The sequence below is a fragment of the Tyto alba genome, unplaced genomic scaffold, assembly GCF_018691265.1.
Source record: "Tyto alba isolate M040663 unplaced genomic scaffold, T.alba_DEE_v4.0 Super-Scaffold_21, whole genome shotgun sequence".
Taxonomy (NCBI): Eukaryota; Metazoa; Chordata; class Aves; order Strigiformes; family Tytonidae; genus Tyto; species Tyto alba.
In genome coordinates this window covers 3,432,839-3,455,613 of record NW_024881295.1, presented here as the reverse complement: position 1 = coordinate 3,455,613, position 22,775 = coordinate 3,432,839, and the positions used below count along the sequence as shown (strand labels likewise).

General features: G+C 43.9%; 1 protein-coding gene across 1 annotated transcript; it reads right to left on the bottom strand.

Moving 5' to 3' along the window:
- Positions 1 to 582: 582 nt before the first annotated feature.
- On the bottom strand, positions 583 to 22,616 carry CD9 (CD9 molecule). Its single transcript, XM_032995040.2, has 8 exons — positions 22,461 to 22,616; positions 10,721 to 10,823; positions 7,748 to 7,845; positions 6,478 to 6,552; positions 5,433 to 5,525; positions 4,769 to 4,858; positions 2,826 to 2,909; positions 583 to 2,118 (listed from the first exon to the last, which is right to left on the bottom strand). The coding sequence occupies exons 1-8, from the start codon at positions 22,524 to 22,526 to the stop codon at positions 2,053 to 2,055; spliced, it is 675 nt and encodes a 224-aa protein (XP_032850931.2). The 5' UTR covers positions 22,527 to 22,616; the 3' UTR covers positions 583 to 2,052.
- Between the last annotated feature and the right edge of the window lie 159 nt (positions 22,617 to 22,775).

The window sequence follows — 22,775 nt, the reverse complement described above, 5'->3', positions numbered from 1 at the left end:
TCCAACTCACAGGAAGCCCCCATCCAGCTTCCATAGAAGGCAGCAACAGTGGAAGGTATAATCTTAAATCTTCCGGATATTCAGTTGACCTGGATGCCAGTTTGAGAGCTTCCTCTGTAGCTGTCACCCAAGCCCATCTTAGGAGCTGAGGTGCTGAGCCTACGGCTGAGTCCTCAGCACCCTAGTTACAACCCATTGCAGTTTCTTGGATGTTGAGAAACACTGCTAGAGTTGGACTACAGCCATGTCGGATGTTGGTGACCCGAACACACGCACCAACCACGGAGCAATAAACCCAAGGGCAGTTGAAATCAGCAGTAAACTTTCACTCTGGTTGACTGCAAGTCACCCCGGCTCTTCCAGGTGCCAGGTTCAGTCTCATGCCCAGAACTGCACAGCTACCAGAAAGATGCTACATCTCAGTCCTGCAAGAGCGCAAGGACAGGGTAGGTCTCAAATTCCCATGAGATTAGATTTTTCCTTTCAGGTTCTCTCATATACCCAAGGAGGAAAATTAGATCAACTCCTTTCTGGAGTTACTCCAGTCTCTGTAAGACACACAAAAGCATGATTACCATTTGATGTTTTTGAAATCCAGACTTTTTTTTTTTTTAAAAGGAGGCCCCATTAACACAGAATAGTGCAACATGTTACAGAGGAGAGCTGTATGGTTTGCATAACCCCTTAGACAAGTGACAACAGGTAACACAAAGTTGGGCAATACATTTGTGCATTAGTCCAGAGCTACAGCCAGATCCTGACTCCCAACAGTTCTGGTATTTATTATGAGAAATATCAATCTCCTTCGAAGAGAAATGTGGGAACAAGCAAGGACTACTAAGAGACATTTGTAGCATCTAGAGAACAGAGACCAGAAGCTCCTAGGAACACAGCTGAGATACTACAGCAGGGGAACATCAGATACAGGTATAGCACATCAGCTGGCTGGTAAGGGTCCAAGTCCATTGGCAGCTCCCACCAGAAGGTATTTTAGAGAAAACACACACTTAAGCCATTTAGAGTAGAAGTACAAGACAAATTGTTAATTCTTCAGGCTAAGGGTTCCACACTAATCTCTCTGCTCCCTTCCATAAGGATTTTGAAACTGAAACTGGATAGCCACAACTCTGCAGTTGCTGCTTGCAGCAGCAGCTAGAGCTGTACAGTAATTTGCATGCAACTTTTTTTTTTTTTTCCACTTGGAAACCTGAGATTTGGCACACATGCTGTAAACCCCTCGAGATTGTACTTCATTAGCTTTGGAGAAACAAAGCACAAAGCCAGCCACTGAGAAAAAACCTGAGCATACACTATGGGAATCTGCTTTGTCAAGGGACTGAGGCCATGTCAGATTCCAGGGGACAGAGTTACATCAGCGGGCAGGCAGATATAAGAAAACCCAGCTGGGTCCAGGGTACAGCCCAGCCTGTTTGCATCAAAGTACCACTGCTCGCCTATCACCAGCACGATGGCCATCCTTGGCCACCCTGGATGAAGATGACAGTAAAAGTGTTACAGCGGTAACGTTTTAAGTATATAATTAAGAGCTGCTTTTGTTCACACACCCCAAGGAAAGGAGGAATGATGCCACCTTCCTTAACATGCTCTGACAGTCATCTTCCATTCCTTGGAGTTCCCTACAGTAGGGGCATTGGCATAGGATTTATTTCCTAAAGCCCTAGTAATTTAACACTTAACATGTTATGAAAGTTCAACTCCATGCTACTCAAACAGCATGATTAATAAGCATAGTAAAATCTCCTCTCCCCACAAACATACAATACATCTTACTCTTTATTAAGTATCAAATTGTCTCCAACATAAATTACATCCAAATTATGTAAGTTTCAAGAAAGTCAGATATTTTATGTACAATATTTGTCTTGAGTCAGATAACTTTATCATTTTAACCTATAACAAAAAGCAAACCTACATCAGTACCAAATAAAGCATTAAAAAGGTAACAAATATATAACTTTTTAGAAATGCTTTCAGAATGCTAAAGTTAATGACAAATAATTTTATAGTGCAGTAGTCCTGGGTTTTTAGCTCTTAGACCATTTCTCTGTTTTTGCGGATAGCACAGCAGAGAACCATACTGAATATCATGCCGAAAATCTGTAAAGAAAGCAAATGCATTAGAAATTTGGGGACCAAAGCACATTCTTATATTAACATGTGGATAAGCATAGGTGCTCTTCCAAGCCCAGAGGCCCTATTGATGCTTCATTCTGCAGTTCATGTCCCTGCCTCCCCCTTCCCCTCTACCCCCAAATTTCAGTTCATTCTCATGAATCCCCTTCACCCTCAATACTTCAAAAATAGATCAGCTATGAACCACCGCTGTATCCCCTAAGAAACTGTTGATCATCTAAGCATATCTGCACCCGTGTCATACTTTCCTCTGGTTAAGTTAAATAAAAAAGTGCAAATTTTCTTACTAGCACTGTTCTCTAGCAGAGGCTTTAACTTAAAGAAAATAAAAGCAAGGATTCCCCATGAGATACTAGGATTAAGAAGCGGGCAGGCAACATGACCAATACATCTTCACCTGATATATACGTGCACTACCAATATAACTTCCCCACTGCTAAAACTACAAGGAGGCAGATCCTAAGCCAAAGCAGAAGCAGGGAGGTCCAAGAAACCCCACCCTCTGCGCTGCCTCAGGGCCCCACAGCACACACTCTGATCCTGCCTCTACTTGTCATTAGTGGGATGTGGGATGGGCTCGTGTACTGCCACGCCAGGCCCTCTTCAAGCTACTTCTGCTGTAAGAATCCTTTGGGCCATATAGCTACCCTCTAAATAATCCGGAAACTCACCATTATTACAGCAATGCCAAGGCCCACTGCTCCAATCACATTCAATTTTGAATTGAAGACATCATCAATGGCATCAGGGCATGACTGAAAAGAAACAGACTGTTCATTAGTGTTTCATACATACGAAAGCTTTGTTTCTGCTTCCTTGTTTGAGCTCAAGTCTGCTGACTGAGGCTACACCTTCGACCACATTTGCTTACACTGGAGATGAAGATTCATCTTTTGAAAGCTGCTTTGAACTGGCTTTTATTTTCACATCTTTAAAGATAGCCAGGGATGTTCCAACACAAAAGTTAGTGGAGAAGTTTAAATCTACTCTTCAGGTATCTAAACCTCTTAACTTCACCTTGGCTACAGCAGGATTCCCTTCTCAACACCCGCAGTTGATCAGGTAGATCAGGACCAACAGCAGTTGTACCAGACTTGGCTTGTTACTAATGGCTGTCAGCATTTAAGCTGCTGTATTGCTCAGCCCTTCTCAAAATAGATTTGAAGCCGTTCTTGATTATTTCCAATTGCTGTTGTAATTTTGCAGACTCCTTATGAACACATGGTACATGGGAATGGCAGGATTTCTTGAGCTGCACACGTACAAGGCAGGCTATAGGTAGATGCAAAGACTTGCCAGTTTGAAGCTCCCAGGACAATGAATTACCATTGCAACTAAACAAAACTTTAAGTACAGTCCTTTGGGGAAAGACACATGGTAGCTAAGAAAAAGAACAAGAACTTTTAGGAAGGTATAAATCTTAAAGAGCCTGGTAGCAGGTCAAAGTTCCACCCCAAATCCTGTCCTCCTTATTCCAGTAGTAGACTACAGTGAGCTGCTAAAAACTACTTTTTTCTTTAGTTGTTCCTTATACAGTCCAGAAGGAAAGACTGAATCAAGTATTAAAGGGATATACTGGAAAGAGTTAATTAGTAAAATCAGAATATCAATACAGCACTGCTTCCTAGAGGCACACCGATCAGCCACACCATTACATCCCTTTAACCTTGCAGTCTATCACTCTTTTTCTTGTTGAGACTAGGCCATAATCACAAAATGAAGTCAGCAGATGAAGTTGAAATACACTTAGCAGAATAAAAGCAAACAAAGCCTGCATATTGGTCTCAGCTACACCCATATAGTCTAACTCACAGCAGATTGTATGAGCAGCACCAAAGATACATATTGTAATGTCTCATGTGGTCATCACAAAATCATCTGTAGTGCAAAGGAAGAGCACAAGTAATGTGTAAAAAAAAATTAAGTCATTAATTGAATTCCTGCATCTTAAGAACTTATCTTCTAGGGGAAGGCTCATACAGGCTGTCTTGAAGCATGAAGCAAGAACACAAGACATTTGTAAGAAAAAAAAGAGGAAAAGGGGTAGTTAAAAACTATACAAGATGCCTCTCCTGTAGCTGTGGCATATAGGGACCTTTGCAGCAATATTCCAACAGGGGAATCCAATTCAGAGAACTGGCTTCACAGTGACACCCACCTAAAGAGGCCACCAATGCATTACACACACCCCCCCACACCCTTTTCCTTGCTAAAACTTCAGATCTACGCTCACCCCACTCTGCTTCTCCCTAACCAAGAGGGGAGAGGGGAGGTGACAGCTCCCATGCAGCACCAAGGTGCTCTGGTGATAGAAGCAGGAGAACAGAGTTCTCCAACACTTTTTTTTTTAGGTGAAGTTTAACCTTATGCTGTCCATTATGCCAGTGAGTCTAGTAACACACAGACTGCACATTTCCCGTGTAAGTTCAGATTTCCTGCTGACTCCACTTGTTCTTCCTACAATAACAGTATGTTGATTTTCCACAGCCAGATTGGTTATAGAGATAGGTTGCTAAGTAAGTGTGACATGGGAATTTCCCATGGACTAGAAGGGTTTATTCAGAAATGTGTTCCTTATTCCACTCAGCTGTTGGTGAATTAAGTCATGTTTTACCATTACAGAAAGTGACTCGAGCATGGTCTTCTTTGGACAGGTGTCCATGAACTGCTGCTCGAGAGCTCCTGTAAGACCACAGCAGTCTAGCTACAAGAGAAAAGAAGAAAAGAGAACCAGGTTAATTAATCCATATTTTTGCTCTGTAGTTGGTAAAAAGAAGAAAGAGATTACATTAAGTTTTATTACAGACTTTAGTCAAATTTTCTTAAAAGTCCTGCCAATGCAACTGCTATAAACCTAATTTCAAAAAAAAGCCTTTATTGCATTAAAGGACAAGATTCTGAAAGGAAGAGCTAGATCTCATTCAGTATATAGACATTAATTTTGGTGACAGCATGTACTCCTTACAGGTAAGGATGAACTCCTGACATGCAGGTATGTCTACTATGGTGCCTCTATATCAATGCCACAGAGCTAATGTCCCAGCTTGGTTCTGAGTTTTAGGGGAACTAATTCTATGCATTTCAGAAGTTCAGACTGACAAAAAGGCATACTGAGTTCACTGCTACTATACAAAAAGATCTTCTCTGCAATTTGTTACTAACACTCCTTTGGTTTCTTCTAGTTAATAGGGTATTAGACTTTAGAGGGGACCAGATGACATGGAGAACAGTGTGTATGAGCTGCATTACTGTCTAGTTAAGTATAACCATGTACTTACAGCTAGCTGAAATGCTTTCAGGGTCTCTCTGGCAGGTGCTTGAGATCTCTTTTCATAGGATTCCTTGTAGAAGTCCTTTAACTCTTCAATAACCTACAGGATAGCAAAGAATTGTGGTGTATGACAGTTTTACTTTATTATTGATTATGGAAAACTCGAGTCAGTTATTAAAAACTCTTCAACCTGTAATATCCATCCTTTTGACATGTAGAAAGAGAGGGCGGACAGAATTTCTCACCCAGAACAGGTGAGCCTAACTGGTACACCCACCTTAAGCACCACACCTAAGCAGATAAGATTCAGTTTCCCTTCCAGGGCTCTGAGCTTCTAGGAGCGAGAACCACGTCTTTGCCCACTGGTCACAAAAAAAGCATTCCCTATTCCCTTCTGTACAGGAGAAGTTGCTCTATTCCCCTGTTGTATAATACAAGCAGAAGAGGAACCCTGATCATCAGGCACCTTATTTTGAAACAAATCAGAATCTCGACTGCTTATGAGGGGACAGCCCAGATCAGTCATGTTTTAGATGCAGAAACGTTCAATCCATAGCTGAGCCAGCTCATATCTAGGAGTGCTAAAGCTTCACTGATGGCCTGCTTCATTTCACAGCTCAGCCAGGTACTGCCTGGAGGGCATCTCCAGCATGCAACAGCATCTTGGATTCTGGCTTCTCTCTACAGTCTCATTTTTAAATATTAGAGTTTAATTTCTTGTATTGTTTTTCTAGAATGCATCTTCTTCCTCTCCCCCAAATTCCCTGGGTAATGAGGATTTGACTAGTACTGGTACAGATTTTAGTAGGCTGGTAACTGTTGGCAGAGCCCTAGAATCACAGAATGGTTTGGGTCAGAAGGTTGGGATCTTTAAAAGGTCATCTGGTCCAGCCCACCTGCTACGGGCAGGAACATCCTTCACTAAGAGACAAGGTTGCTCAAAGCCTCATCCAACCTGACTTTGAACACTTCCATTGATGGGGCATCCCCAAGTTCTCCAGGCAACCTGTTCCAGCATCCCACCACCCTGGCAACTTTAAAGAGTAACCTACCTTTTCTTTATTCGCAAATCCCCAGATCGCAGCAGCAATTTCAAGGGCAAAAATCACGAAAAGGAAGAGGAAGAACTAAAAAACACAGACCTCAGCATTAAGACCACAGCACCACAAAATAGCATCATATATATACTGCAGGCTTGCCCAGTCCCCAGCATCCAGTCTTGGGGGAACTGTCACTCAACCAGGTTCTAATTGGAGGTCTGAGACACTGGTAAGACTAGAAAAGGTGACACAGTGCCCTGGCTCAGCACATCTCCCCCGGAGTGTCAGAAAGCCTGGCAGTGTTTTCCAAGCATAAGTCCTCCTTTTTGATCAGTGTTAATTAAAACCAATTATCTGTTAACTCAGACTTTGAAGTTGCCCAGGTCTCAGACACATCACAACAGCTGACACCAATTCTTTTCTCTGGTTTGTCACTGCTATTGCTTTAGGAGTCATTACTTAATACCTAGCTTGCCACCAGCTCCCAGGGAGCCAATGGTCACTTTGTTGTGTATCCCATAAAAGAGAAATAAAAATGTCATCCGTGTTTGACTACCAGCTCTAAAACAACACTACCATTCAAAGGCACTTTAAAGAGATGTTCAGAATTCCAAAGGGCTAGAGATATTTTGCAAAAAAAATATTAAATTAAATTCTTCCATGACACAGAAGGGAATTGTTCTTTCACTGGCTATAGCAGTAGTCTTTCATTAACAAAGTCTTCTGGTTATTTGGATGAGTAGTTCCACAAGTGTACAGATGTGCATGAACCCAATAAGCTCTACCAGTCCCTCCAGTCTGAAAACAATGAGGTTGCACTCCAATAATTGTCTTGCAGAGCAGTTATCGACTAGAAGAGCTCATCCTGTGATTAGAAACAGTAGAAGCTTGTTGTTTCAAGGATCAAATACCACTGTTCTGGTCTCGAAGATTAAAGGTTGTACAGCCTTCAGAGTTCATGGCAAACTTTAATAAATATCATTACTCTTATCAACATTTTAGTTCTGTTTTCACACATACTCCTAGTCTTGATACTACATGTCTGAGTATGTCACTAACTCCTGAAGTTGTCCTGTATTCAAATACAACACGGACATTTGGGTTTAAGGCCAGAAATGGAAACTCTACTTATATAACATTTTAGGATTGTGTAGGAGACCATGAATTTAAACATTGCAGAGCCAAAATAATCAGCATCTGCTACCCTTTAACTGCACTGTAATATTTTTCCTTCTTTTCTCATCGTGCTACTAAAAATTTAAACACCACTCTGAACACTTACCAAGCCAAGCATACACTGAGATTCCTGCAATGCACCACAGCATCCCAAGAAACCAACCAGCATCATAAGTGCACCAGCTCCAATAAGGATGTAAACTCCTAGGGAGGAGAAATAGAGAGACACATGTATGCAGGCTGGCTGAGACCTCAGCAGTGAGGTATGAAGCGAGTTGCTCCACAAACAGCATTTGTAGTTTTTGCTAAGGTTTAAGTTTCTTTACTAAGGTGTTCCGAGCAAAAGCGTGGCGCTTAATTTTCAATGCGAACACATCTCAAAACTTACGGGGAAATGTATTTATAAATAAAAACTTCAACTTCTAACAATTAATGTGTACCACTACTGCAGTTTCACAAGTTTTAGAAAATGGGCAAGATAAAGCCATCTAAGACAAACTGTAGGACACATTTTAAAACTGTCTCAGAGACAGAGTTATGAATTTATCAGATGAAGGCTGTGTTGCAGTTAGAGGCAGCTGGAACTAGTGATTTATCAACATCTGAGAAATCTTGAAGCATGTTACCTCTAGGAGAATGGGTATTAAAAGGCAACATAATCATCTGTCAGAAGGCTTTAAATGCTTTCCTATCCAGCCTTCCCATCGGGAAACACTGAATTATTCCACTAGTCATGGTGGTACAAGCCAACACTTCAGCTGCCTAACTTGACAGCCTCTCTAGCTACAAGAAACTCAGAAGTATCTGCTTTTGCAAAAGCAGAAAATGCTTCAAACTCTAAGAAGTGGCTGAGCCTGTAGATCATTCTGCCCAGAACTTAGCTAGTGAGTCTGTTGGAGCATAGAGAGCAAACATTTCTGGGCTAAAAGACTCCCTTTATGCCCAATCCTCTCCTAAATTTGGGAACTGCCATCTTAAGCATCACAGCTACTAACTGGTGAGAGAAGCAAGATGTATCGAGCAAAACAACTCCCAGAAGGTGGCAAGGAAGTATTATTGGGGTGGTGAAACATGAGACAATCAGCACACAGCATGCAGAATTAGTATGACATTTCTATCAATATACACAGAAATACAGTTTTGGACTTTAGAAACACTATCAAAATTATCTAAAGAAAGCCACATGTAAGCATTTGCAAATGATATTTTCTAGATGCAAACTGATAAGATTAGCTACCTAAATAAACGTATACTTGATTAAGCATATGTAAGTCACCAAGTCTGACATTTCTTATCAGCAGGAAATTCTGGCACTGTTTTTTTTAAACTTTCCATTTTGAAAAAAGAATCCATCAAAACATCTTACTTCAGTTTATTTTCAGTAATATAGAAAACTTTTGAGGAAACTTGTGCTGTTGAGTGCAAACTGACAGATTCCTCTGGTTTCCTATTAGAAACTGCAGTCAGTAACTACTCTCAGAAAAATGTTAAAATGGTAATTCCTACTAAACTTTTTAAAACTCAGTTTAACCTACAGAGATTTCAAGTAGGTTTCACTGGCTGTATTCAGCCAGTAGCTTAAGTATCACAACATAAAACTTTTATGTTTTAGGAGGTGAAAGGATTGTTTTAGACTTCCTAAAGTAAGACTTGTTAAATATTCAGCTCAACGGCTAAGTTTAGAATTCTGTTCACTTTCCAAGGTCCAGTTGAAAACACCTGGAAATCTTCCTGAAAGCTGCAATAACCACCCAGTTTGCTACCATGCCAGCATATCAAAGGTGAAATACAAGCTTTCTCACAGGTAAGCCATCTACATTCCCCTGGCCTCCTCATGAAGTTGCACAAGCATTTTGATATTCCTAACTATGGTCTCTAACAGGCCTACCTCACCATTCCCAACAGTACTCCCCGTAGGCACAGGCTGTCCTGGTACTATAAGGCTGCAAGGGGAGTTGCACCTCCCAGTATGCCTTATGCAGTCTTTACTGACCTTTCAGATACCAGTTGGGGCGCTGGGACAGGCTGAATAGCTCACCACAGGAGCCAGTTTTCTTGGCAAGAGAAAGACCAACCTAACCATGCTGTGGATGGCTAATGAGTGATGCCATACAGGACATGGCAGACCCAGGTGCTACAGGGATGTGAAATAAGTATATAAGGATTGTCCAAATCAAGAGTGATACCTATGTAAAAAAAGTAGATATTTGAATTTGCCTTTTTCCCATTTGCTAGAGGTCTTCAAATGCAGCTACTTGGTTTCAGAAAGGGTCTGAGCACCTACAGGTGACAACAACCAAAGCAGCATGTGTTCCTCTACCCAAGGCTGAAAGTGACTGTAGATATCAAAATGCTACAGTTAGAATAAAATCTGATTCAGTTAGGAACTCCTGCAACATTAGAATAACTGAAAACATGCCTGTTTGTCCCCTAATTGGTAATGTTGTAAAACAGAATATATCAAGGAATAACTTCTACCCAGCCTAACTCAAGCTACATTGAGCTCTGTTGCCTCTAATAGACCAAGACATTTGTGCAGCCTTCCCACTATATTCAGTATAATTTAGCATACATAGGGCTGTAAGACAACAGTACATATGCTCCTTCTGAGAGAGGAGGTGATAGAATTGTGCTTTTGGGTATCTTAGGTTGGTCACTTTGGAGGAAAAAAATTAGTTACTGATGTCATCTGTGACTACTCAGAGTGAAACTTTGCTTACTCATTGTGAGAAGCATCTGAAAGAGACATCTTCCATGTCTACCACAAATCCCTGGGATTACAAAATGCCTAGCAACGGCAACTAAAGAGGAACTGCAAGGTTTAAGCTGGGGAAAATAGGAAGCCATACAGAATGCATAAAGAGCCAAGAAACTGCTGGTGTGACACAGCTGCTGTCTGCACGAGAGCTCACAACAGAGGCTGGTCCCTGCACCAGCCAGGGGAAACTGATCTCTGCTCCATTCAGGCTGTTTAGGGCTGGTTTGTCTTTAGCCTTTGAGGAAGGCTAAGGTCTCTAGGCAGTCTGGAAATCAGGGCACGAAGGTGTGATCTGTCGCCTTCAGACATTTTCTAGCTTACCTGTGTAAAACGTTGTGTTGTTAGATTCCAGTTCAAAAATGCTTTTGGTCTGTGAATCAAACCGAAGCCATAATCCAATTGCAAGAACTGCTGTCCCTGCAAGCTGTAAGAACAAGTAAGCCTTGTTAAATAATAGCAGTTATAAATAAATAAAGATTATAATACCAATTCACCCTTGCATTATTAGCATCAGCAGTAAGCACAGGATACAGCTCTTATTTAAAAAGGTGGTGCTAAAGAACCAGCATGAAAGGATGGGGAAACCAAAACAAGAACAAACTTAGTTCCTAACATGAGGCATCTTGTTGACAGATTCGTTTACATATTAAACTACAATGCCACACAAGAACAATGACATTCTTGTTCTTTACTGAAAATACCCAAGGTCTACCAAGGTGCCAAGTGTCAGTATTTCCACTGACCCCTCCACCCACTGTTTTATTCTGGGGGACTGCAATGACATTGCACAGCTTAGTGATCTTAAATCTTCACACTGAAGGACAAGGGTATCACAAGAAAGTATGCCTTGTAAGACCAGCTAAAAGCTTCAGCTTATTAAACAGGCTGGTAAGAGTTCAGTGTACCACAGTATCTTGTTTAGAAAGAGTGCTCTCTTGCAAAACAGGATAAACCCAATCCAGTAAGTTACTGCACTGACAGGAAGAATAAAACACAGGCTGCTGAAATAGCAACATTGCTGTGTGCTGATCTGCAGCAATGCAATCAAATTTTGGATAATATTTAGGTTTATTTTATTATCATCTCTGCCTGTGTACCTCCAGGTTCCTCTTCACATTGGTGCCTCTTAACATTGTTTACGTCAATTTGTTGTCTGTATAATTTAGCTTCTGGATGAAACATCTGGCAGAATGCACCAGAGAAATGTTGCAAGAAAGAGCGAATTGCACTCTGGTAAGGCAAAGGCTAACAGTTTGCTTTAAACAGACTGAATCCACCTCACTTGCAGAAGGGAAGAACCTGGGGTCATCTAGCAAACAAGGGGAAACAGCCCAACACAACAGGACAAACTAGAAAGCTGGAGCATGTGCTTCTCGGCTCATCCCTCTCCCCTTTAAAGGCCATTTAACTATCAAAAAAACTCTACAGAAGTGAGATGAGGACAGAAATACCACACATTGCAGCAGACATTAAAAATTTAAACTTGAGTGAGCAATAAGCTTAGAAAGTCTGGAGCTTTGGTTAGGTGAAGCATGCATGAAAAGAAAAAACCCCAAAGCCTTATCTCTGATAAGAAATTCCTTCTAGAAGGGAACAACATTCTTGATTCACCTCCAAGAAACTGTAAATTGTGTATTTATGTCAATTTTTAGTGAGAATACAGAAGGCATTCCCACAGAAAGCACCTGTGGGTATAATCTTTCCACTCCAAGCCCAACTCCCCCAGCTCTGCTCCCCGTGGGGAGCCCAAGAGCCCTTTCTCCCTTCCATGGCAGTGTTAATGTTCAAGGGCAGGCACAGCTTTGCTGCCAATGGCTGTCTCCTCCAACCTCCTAGGCTTGTTCCTCCAAAACAACAACAACAACAAATAAATAGGGAGAGCTTTGAAGATTCACACAGGACAAAGATGGAGCTAAGTGAGTGTTTGAGCGAAGGCATATATATCCCCTGTAGCTTCTCAGCAGAAAGCACCCAGTGCTAAAGGGCTGAGGTATCAGTGAAGAAAAAGAGAGGCCAGACGTGCCAGAAAAACCAGCAATTCTTGTATGGCAGGCACCTGGCTCGAAAGTTTGACTCAAAGAGGAGCTGCAGGGTTTTAGCTGGGAAAAAGATGAAGTGATACACAACACAGAAGGAGCCAAACCCAAATGGAGATTTCCAGGCCTACGTAAAAGGCACTTTGTTGGTGTCAGGGGCGTGTAGGCACAGGCTTACTCACAAAGCATGCAGCAAGAACAAAGCCTCCACATACCTGCCGCTTTCCTTCTTAGGGCTACGCTGACAAAATAATTTTAAGTTATACCCAAGAACTTTGGTAGTATACAGTATGTCACAACAGTGTTATTTCAATTTCTTGTGCCACAGCAGCACCGCAGGCAAAGGGAGAGGAGCAAGAGTGGGACTGGCAAAGAGGAGGGTTGCTGCTCTACCTGTGCTCCCTGCTACAGCGTCACTTAAAAAAAAAAAAAACAAAAAAACACATTTGCAATCTCATCTTACTTCAGTTCAAGAGCCAGGAAGGCTTAGTGATGGAAAAAACTCACTCACTGGTTCTAGCCTACAGTTAAGTCACACAGTATTTAATAATACTTTGTCCAAGACTCACTACTTTCCTGGGTCATCAGTCTTCAGCTTTTATAGGCATCCAGATCAGCAGCAGTAGAAGAAGCTGCCTCCAGCCCCTGCTTGTTTTGCTAGGGACTCACAAACTGCAAAGCCAGGAGTCTGAGCACATCCAGCTACCCACACCCATACGCGTTCATAGTTTGACAAGCCCCTGTGTTAGGGTACAGAGTTCAGCAGCACCACTGCAAACCGAGCAGGGCACAGTAAAGGACTCCAAAACTAAAGCCCAGAGCGGATTCCCCCAGCAGACCTTTAATGCCAGAGTATTCAAACTGTCAAGAAACTAAGCCATACAACCATGTAAATAATCTTTAACAGTCCAAGCAAAGCAGAAGGCTCAATTAATGATCTCTTCAGAAACAAACTGGTTGGTTAACATTAGGGAAAGATGAGTTACCTATTATGGCTTCTTTCAAAAAAAAGAAACTAAACTCTGGGTGGTGGGGGGGAAGGGTTAAGTGGTATGTTTGCTCCTCGGGAAAGCAGTCATCCTGGGAAAATGTGAACATGATCACAAGAAGGCAAGAGACTTATTAAGGGATCACAGAACAGTGATAATATTTAATGCCAGTGAACTGCTCCACGTCATTAAAAAAATGGTAGGATTAAATAAAGTTAATTCTCTACATGGTGAACTAAGAAAAAAATAATAATGCAGCTCCTTCTTACAAGAAAGTGACATTTTGACTCGGTTTCTTAAGGAAAGCAGACTTCTGTTCTCAGTTTGTGCTCTTTCTAACCACAATGACCACTGAACTAAAAAAAGGTAGTTTTAAAGCAGAAGGCAAGACTGTAATTTGAAGATTCAAGTTTCCATCAAAACAAGAGATGGGGACACCAACACTGGCCTCAGAACAAGAGGCAAGCCCAGCCCCATGGGTACCTGCTGCACTTGGCAGCACCTCAGCCCAGTGTGGCACACCAGAGGCTGGTACGTAGCAACCTCTCTGCTCAACAAGGCTGTGCCAGTAGGTTTTGGCAACCACGTTGGGGTGGTTTCAGTAGCTGTGTTTTTCCTCCCTGGGAAAGGGGTGCATGGAAGCAGATCCTCTGAAGAGCTGGGTGTTGGGATTTTCATCCAAGTGTTTTCCTAATCTAACAGACCAACAGACCTGCTTTGTCCTAAGAGTTGAGTAATACAGGATATTTTTAAGTAGACCTATCCTGTGCCAAAAAAGAAGTTTAACAGACAAAGAACACAACTCTGTTTTCCTGAAGCTAGTCACTTTGTGCATGCAAAAGCCCACAAAACTAAGAAAAGAGCAGGTTCGTGCACGTATGAAACACTTCAGTAACATATTTCTGTAGTATCAAGTATAGGAAAGGGAACTCAGAAGACAGGGTTTTTTTACCAATATGACCAAAATGTGAGGCTAAAGGGGTACTACTCACTCATTCACTGTATTGGAAAAGTTTGTGGCAGTGATTCTCCAGTAACAGCATGTCCTGGCACAAGCATGTTACTGACATCCCCACTCAAGCTAACATGGCTCCCTTGCATTTCCCCTAACCACTGCTAGGCATCTTACAACTCCCAGCTCATTTCTGCTTGACTTAGCTCTGCTCTATAGCTGCAATGGACATATGCTAAGCAAGGATAAAAATACCTGGTCATTACTCCTCTAGTCTTACAGAGGATCCTTGTGTTTTTTTTTTTTTTTTTTTTTGTTTGTTTGTTTGTTTTTGTTTTGTTTTTTTGTTTGTTTGTTTTTTTTTTTTGTTGTTTTTTTTTTTTTTTATCACATGCAACCATACTCCCACTGCCTCAAAGGCTCTACTCCTGCATGCATCCTTCTGCCTGTTGCAACAGGAAAAAAACTTGCTTTTTTGGTCTTACTTTCTTACATAGCCCTCCACCTTCTCAAGTGAGTCTCCTGTACAGTACTTCCCTCCTCCCACCCATCCAGCCCCACACTGACCACTGCCTTCTCCAAAGTTAGCCCTCTCCATTGCTCTGGTCTTCCCCTTGCAAACTATACAGTTTTGCATCTGAGCATATCTAAGGGTGTGTCCCAGTATTTATCTTTAACACCCGCCTTGCTTTTAGCCTTCCATGTGACAAGAGGTAACTATACTACTGGAGAGGACAGTTGCAATACATTTGAGAAACAACCTGTCTATCCTGCAGGCAGAAGCCATACAGAACACTCTGCCTTCTCACCATACTTGGCTAACTTCAGCATGAACTTGGAGCATTCAATGTTGCAGCATGCTATCGAGCCATTTCCATTGCATTTTTTTTTCCTTTAACACCCGAGGTTTCACAGATATGGTATCCTAGAAGGCTTGCACAGGGAATCATTAGATTTAATGATACTGGTGCAAACACATGAAAAGCTTGAGCTTTTCAAACCAGAAGTTCCAATTTTTTTTAACATACCCCGATGATACAGAAATGCATGACATTACTCTGGGAAGCTGGAAAGTTTATTTTAGGTTTAACAGCTATTTTGCAAGGACCATTTTGTTCAGTCCCTTCTGACCTTGTCACCTTGATCCATCTTGAGAAAGGACAATCCCCAGGCAAGCACTCCACTTGCTGCAAACATCTTACAGCATCTTGGCTTTCCACAGACAGAACTGCCTCTCAAAGGGCTCAAGGTTAAAGTTATCACATCCTTAGAGCTGGCAGATAAAGCTTTGGGAGTGATTCCCCCCCAGCTCCCAGCACCTACCAGGTTACTGATTGCCCTTCCTTCACTTCCACAGTGTCTAGGCAGAGATAAGGAAGAAATGAGACCCTGCAAGAACTCCTGATATATGGATGAAAGACTGTAAAAAACAGGAAACTCTGGGTTCTATTATTTTAGCACATTCAGGCCAAGCTTCTATGCAACATCTGTCAAGTTCGTGGTATCACCTCTAGCAGAAGGTAAATCAATATGTGGAAATACAGTAGAGTCAGATGAAAATAAATACTACTTTAAGTGTTGTTAGCTCAGCATTGCACCGAACAGAATACTTATTAATTTTTCTCTTGAAGTAAGGGTGTACATCAGGCTCTACATGACTGTTCCTTGTACAGGTTTTACCCAGGGTGTGCCAAGAGTACAAGGCAAAAGCCACTATCTTCCCTTCACCTCAAATGGGTAAAGACTTCTAGCTAAAAATCTGACTGAGGTCTTCCTCTGCATAAGACAGACAACTTTTTCCTCACTGTGATAAACAGTGGATTAACAAAGCCAGGACCAGATATGTAACATTGCAAAGCACACAAGCAAAGTGATGATATCACAAGCAGTAATGAACTGTCTGTTCCTGTCCTGTTACTTGCTGGTACGCTATAAATAAAAACCCCTAAACAGTAAGTACAGATGAGGCTCAACATCACTCTAAACCCTTAATTACAGGATTAGTGTTATCCACAACAGCACAGGTTCTCAAACATCTGAAAAAAAAAAAAAAAAAGCTTTCCTAACAGATGTGCAACAAGTGTTAGCAGTTATATAAGAAACTGCAGCTATTTCCAAACTCCTTAAAAAAAAAAAAAAAAAAAAGGAGATTGGAAAGGAAGTATTTTCTTTCTGCTTAAGCTAGTTTCAAGAATGTTGTGGGCTAAGTTAATGTCACAGCATTTATTGCAATAAAATGGTGCTCCAGTACAGTAGGAGCAGCATTACAGAATTTCTGAACCATTGCCAAGACTAGTGCCCATTTTATACAAGTTCCTATTCAGAAGCTGGTGTACTATATTTGTAATTTAAATTGCAAATAGGAGCTAGGACTGCTAGAACTCTAAGAGTAGCTTCACATCAGGTTTCTCAAGGCAACACCCTCCAACTCCATTCCTGACTTCACAGCATTTACAGGAGTTGAAATACATCTACCTGAGCCCAAGCAGCATTGATTCACATGCTGCCGTCAACAACCAAATCAGTTTATTACAGAGAGCAAAAGCAACTAACTGCTGTTCCTCTTGTATGTGTGTGCATATACACATATAAACACACTGCCCATCCTGCAAGTCCTCTTCTCCACTTGAGCAGGGAAGACCCTCTGAAGAAGTCAGGGAACCAAATTAACAGCTGTCCCTGGTACAGCATGAGCAGATGAGATAATGGCTCAGAACAAAGTCACCGCTATCTTCAAGTTACAGAAAAAGCCCTCCAGGCCTAATTTTACTTCAGCAAGCACTCCCATAGACAAATGCATTTGTTTATATAATCAAAACACACTCTGAAGAGCCGAGAGCCAGGACAAGACAGTTGCCTTATTGTGTAAATCAGCAAGAAAATAATTGCTGAGAGACTCAACATGAACTCTGACTGCATGCTACAGCACTTCTTTGCCTATAATACATTAAATTATAAATATTAGCAGCAGATGTCTTTGTATTCCATAAAATTCACAATGGAAGAACCTGGCATTTCAGTTTAATGATGCAAAAGCCCTTGCTTTTGCTCAGCAGCAGAAAAGCAGTGAGATAACAGGCAGGCACATGCTCTGCATGTGCGGCCATGCCAGGTGCTTGCCCAGCGTGTACCAAACTGCTAAGAGAAGCCAACAGTTTTACTAGGAAAAGACTTTGTCACCAGGGCCAACAAGCCTGAGCAAACCCTGCAAGTTAAGGGAGCTCAGCTAGAGGTAGTCACTCATTGCACAACTCAAGGTAATCAAGCCTGTGCTCACACTAAAGTTGTTCAAGAGCGGCTTTGATAAGGCCACTCTACCCCTCAGGTTTAAAGCACATAATGCAATGTTGCCATTGAATTCTTGCCAAGCTCAACCCAGCCTGATGGGGGGTGGGAGAAAAATCTTTATATTAATTCTGTAACAGCCTCAACACCTCCCTCCCCCACCCTAAATCAAACCCCAAACTTCCAAAAACCTGAACCAGTACAGCTTTTATTACAGGCAAATCAAAGATGCCAGGGCCAGCACCAATGACACTGAGACAGAAGAGCTGTATGCAAACCCAGGTGGGAGCACACCAGCCCTACCAAGAGCAGCACAACAGCAGCAAGGAGCCTGGTGTCTGCAGCAATACTTGAACTGAAGGGAAACGCAGCTGCCCCTCATTCCCACACCTACAAAAGGGAACTTGTTAACTTGCTGTCCTATTCCAGCACAACAGTAGAAACCATTTGTTGCAAAACAAATGCAATGGTTAACCCGACTTCAGAAGCATTTGTAGTGATCATCCATGAGTCTTACCATCTCTTTCCAGGCTGAAGAATCCCAATTGACTCACAGTTCCTGACAGCAGAAACCCTCCCTCTTCCTTTCCCAAGCATTATCCAGCTCCACTCAGTTCCTCCCAAGGTAGGCAGAAGACCAGAGCAGCCCACAGCTCTTCAGGATACCAGCACACCACGGATTTATGGACTGTCACCATCTTTCTTCTCTAGGTCCTTCGCTTCTGAAGCTGCTTTTCCTCTGTTGTTGCTGAGCTCCCATCTGGTGCTTTTGTGAAGCCACCACAGACCCTTTTCTCTTCATTGCTCTGTGGCATCAGCGGCCTCTGAAGCAACTAGTTCATAACTCCAGGCTGCTTCCTGCTCCTGCCTCCCACGCACGCTACTCGATGCCTACCTTTGGCGAGTGTCACACTCTGCTTTGTCACGTAGCCCGCTATGTCAGCACGTGCCCATCTTCATCGCTCCAAATAATGGATGCTACTCAAGAACCAAAGCGTTACCTAACGTGCTTTTCCAGATTAGGTAGGACCATACTGACCACCACATGGTTTGCTCCTGCATGCCAGCTCTGATTGTGCTCCCCATCTCATCTCAGACCTGCCTCTGCTCAGTCAGTGATTTCATCCCTGACAGGATCTTACACCAGGACTGTTTATTTTCCCCAAGAGCTCCGAGACTTCCAGGAGACACTGAACAAACGAACTAACACCAACCTGCCCTTGCTCTCTCCAAGATTCAGGCTTTTAAAGGCTTCAAGCTAACAGCTTCATGAAGTCCAACTTCCCCTTGCAGTAGCCATTCTCTTCTCCAGTGTCACATCTCGATGTGTACTCCAACTTTATTTTTAAAGAATCTTCTCCTCCGCCTATTCCAGAGGCATCACGTGTGCCACTCTACATACCCTAGAATAACATAGAACAAAAAAATCCAGCCTCAAATTCACTGCATTCCAGCCCTACAGCATTGAGATGGATGGTGAGCAGGAGGTTTGATGTAATCGCAACATGTTTATAGTTCTGAGGTAACTGTTGCGTGACCCTGGAAGGCTGTTAATCTGTATTTGCTGTTTCACCACCTTTTCACTGAGAGGTCAATTCACACCTGAGGGATTCCAAGTCAAAAAGAAGTTACAGCACAGAACTTCCCCAAGCACCCCCAGTAAGAGAAAGTCCCCCAGTACATCACTCCCAACACGCTTTTAGACCTGGACTGATTACTGTCCAAAAGGACTCCCTGGTCCTAACGTGTCTGAAGGAGGACATTTTGTTGTGTTTGCTTTGGCAAGTTTATTTCTAAAGCTTTACATTTGGACAGCCTTGTTATATTTTGTATTTGACCCTCCAACATTTATGAACTTCTATCTCCTTGCTTTGGACACAGCCTCCACTTTTTGAGAGTTTCCCAGTTTTCATTTTAATAGCCTCCTATACCAAGCTGTTTCACTCTGCTTCCTCTTGCCCTCACTCAAGTATCTGATGGAGGCAAACACATGCCACCTAACATTCAATCTACAGATACCTACAGGTTTGCTGTAGACCATTTAAATTCATCACTTGTCCTTTTGAGGCAACTTGTTTTAAAAAAGGGGGGTACTGTGTAAACTTGATCACAGCTTCACTGGAGCTTTTAGCTTCTCTTGCTCCAGGAGGTGCACTGTATCTAACTACATCATTGTCACCATTCCCAAGTAGCACTTGAGCAATAGGAGGCCACACACATGGACTACTCAGAAGCAAGAAAAGGCTTGTTCCTCCTCTTGGTGGAGGGGGGGATCCCAGGGCCAAAAGCCAGTCACCGATCAGGCCTTCAATTTTAGCATCAGAATTGCACTCAGGCACAACACTTTTGCTCAATTTACTTCCATTACTTAGACTTCTCACATCTCCAATGCCATGAGAAACATTAAAGCCTTCTTTCTTATCAGGGTTGTTCTTGCCCTCTAGTGCTGCCTGCCCCAAGTCACCACTCTTATTACACTATTCATTGAGGGCTAACAGTCTAAAATAGACTGAGACCTTCTTACTTTGTTCCTCTGTGGAGGACATGAGGTTCACTACCACTGGACTGGAAACTCCCCTTCAACTGTTTTGTTAGGGCACAGGCACATGTAGTGAGTCCCAAGAGCCAGGGACTACTCCAGCTGGTCTATGAACACTTATCACTGTCTAGCCCCAGCTGCCTGCATTTCTTTTACTGCCTCTTGGTGTTTCCAGACATTTGTTGGGATACTCAGACATGAAGTAGCATTCACTTCCCTTCAATTCTTTTTTTTTTTTTTTTTTTCCTTACTCTTTTTCTTCCTTTTCCCACATCCTGGCTGGGCACTGTCATCCCCTGAGAAGGCCACTTGAAAAGCCACATCCTCATGGCTCCTCTGGGCAGCAGCCCCCCTCCCCACCACCACTCTTCCTTCCCTCTGCCTGTTTAACTGGTCAAGCCTGCATGCATACTCACTGGGCACCCAAAGGTGCAAGTAAAGCTTCTGAGCCTTATTGCCATGACACTATCAAGCAACAGATGCCTCCTGAGATAAACAAAAAGATGGTCCTATTCTCAGCCCTGAGCCCCAGAGAGCAAAGTAGTGATGCTCACGTTAAGTGTGTCTTTGAGGCAGTGCCTTTGCCACAAGAAGCATTCTTGTGCTGTAAAACAGTTTGTAGAAAGCCCGTAGGTTTAAAAAACAAAAACAACAGCAAAAAAAAAAAAAGCCAACTACCATACTACAAAGTAAACCATGAATATTTCCTCCTGTTTCAACAAGAGGTTTAACACTTCACTGACCCAGAGGTTTCAGCCAGGGCTTTGTTAGGCTTTTTCGTCTTACCAGCCACATCCCTCCAAATGTGACGCCCCTGCTCACCCTCCTGGTGAGTCTTGGGTGGCAGTATGTGCTCTCCTGTGCCCTGGTAAAGTTGCCCTGCACAGCTTTCCTCAATTGCAGCCAAGATCCATTTTCTTATTTTGTCGAAACCCATTTTTAAGTTGGGAGATCACAAGTATTTTAACCGTTAGCATTGCATCTTCCAGTCATCCCACACACAACACTGTAACTAACTCCAGAAGTGGTTTCTTTCCACAGCTCTGACTTAATTTCTCCACATCAGAGGGTGAAAAGGAGTCACACACACACTTCTCCAGTGTGGCAGATAACCAAGAAAAGAAAATTTTTTTTTTGAGCCTCAGACTTCACACCTATCCACTGGGCACACCAGCAGTTGAAATGTGATCCCTATGTAGTTTTTCGTAAGGCAAAAGATGCTGAATTCAGATGTCCATGCCCTGAGTGCTTGAAAAGCAGTGGTAACCTCTCAGTTAAGCCACACTTTCTGACACTGCCTGGCAAACAAGGAACAGTCATGCCAGAAACTGCACTGGGGATACGATTTCCACTTATGGTGGCTGTGCGCTCCTACAGATTAAACTATTTTAGAATTTTCTTGATGAGACGCTGCCCAGAAGAGGTGAGGAAGAAGCTACAGCCTCAGCCGCGGCACCCACCAAGATTTCACACACACACACACACACGACAAGGCGACCGCAAGCGCTAACTCGCGGGGAAGCGGCTCCCCACATCCCACCCCCCCGCCGCCACCACGACCCCCCACCCCCCGTTACAGCCTTCGCACCGGAAAAGCGACCGGGGGGTACAACCCGTAACGGGAGTTTCTGGATGTGGGGAGCTATCTGCACACCTGGCACCCACCCCCCCCCGCACACGTTAACAGGCAGGGCACAACGTCTAAACGTGGTCTGTGCTAAACACGGTCCTAGCAACAAAAATAAAAAAAGATTAAAAAAAAAAAAAGAAAGAAAGTAAGGTCCCGAGCCAGGGCTACATCTGGCTCGGACACCTCTTGCCGAGCGGAGCGGGGGCCGCAACAGGTACCCGGGGGCCGCTCGGGGACACGCCCGGCCCAGCCCCGGGCCCCGCGGGGCAAGAGGCGCCCACCCGGGGCCGCCCCCGCGGGGCGAGCGCGCCGGGTCCCCGCCCGGCCGGCGGCGCGGGGACACCGCGGGGGTAACCCCGCGGCGTGAGGGAGGGTGGGGGAGCAGGGCTGGGCACCCCCCCGTCACACACACACACCCCGCTCCCCCTCACCCCCGGGCGGGTAGAGGGGAAGTAAGAAAAACGGCAAAACCAAAACGAAACAAGGAAAAAAAGAAACAAAAACAAAACATCGCTCCCAGCACCTTGCCCCTCCCCCCCCCCCCCCCACGGGCACGCGGGGAGAGAGCGAGGGGGCGCAGCCACGGCCCCGCAGCGGGGGCTCCCCCGGGGCGGGACGCGGGTCCCTCACCCAGAAGATGAAGTTGAAGCCGAAGAGCAGGTACTTGATGCACTTGGTGCCTCCTTTGACGGGCATGGCAGCGGCGGCGGCAGGGACGGTCGCGGCGAGGACACCTCCACCCGGCACCGCTCCTTAAATCCGGCCGTACCCGGGTCCCGCCCGGGCTCCCCCCTCCCCGCCGCGCCGCCGTGCCCGGCCCCCCTCTCCGCCCCCGGGGCCGCGCCCCGGCCCGGCCGCCCAATGCCCGCCCACCGCCCAATGCCCGCCCAATGCCCGCCCGCCGCCCAATGCCCGCCCGCCGCCCAATGCCCGCCCGCCGCCCGC

What these genes read in the sequence shown, in the direction of transcription:
- CD9 (XM_032995040.2), bottom strand. Translation starts at nt 22,526, where the DNA reads ATGCCCGTCAAAGGAGGCACCAAGTGCATCAAGTACCTGCTCTTCGGC. An exon ending in GCTTCAACTTCATCTTCTGG is followed by an intron (nt 10,824 to 22,460) that starts GTGAGGGACCCG and finishes TTGTTCTTACAG; the next exon opens with CTTGCAGGGACAGCAGTTCT. An exon ending in CTCAGTGTATGCTTGGCTTG is followed by an intron (nt 6,553 to 7,747) that starts GTAAGTGTTCAG and finishes TGTGTTTTTTAG; the next exon opens with TTCTTCCTCTTCCTTTTCGT.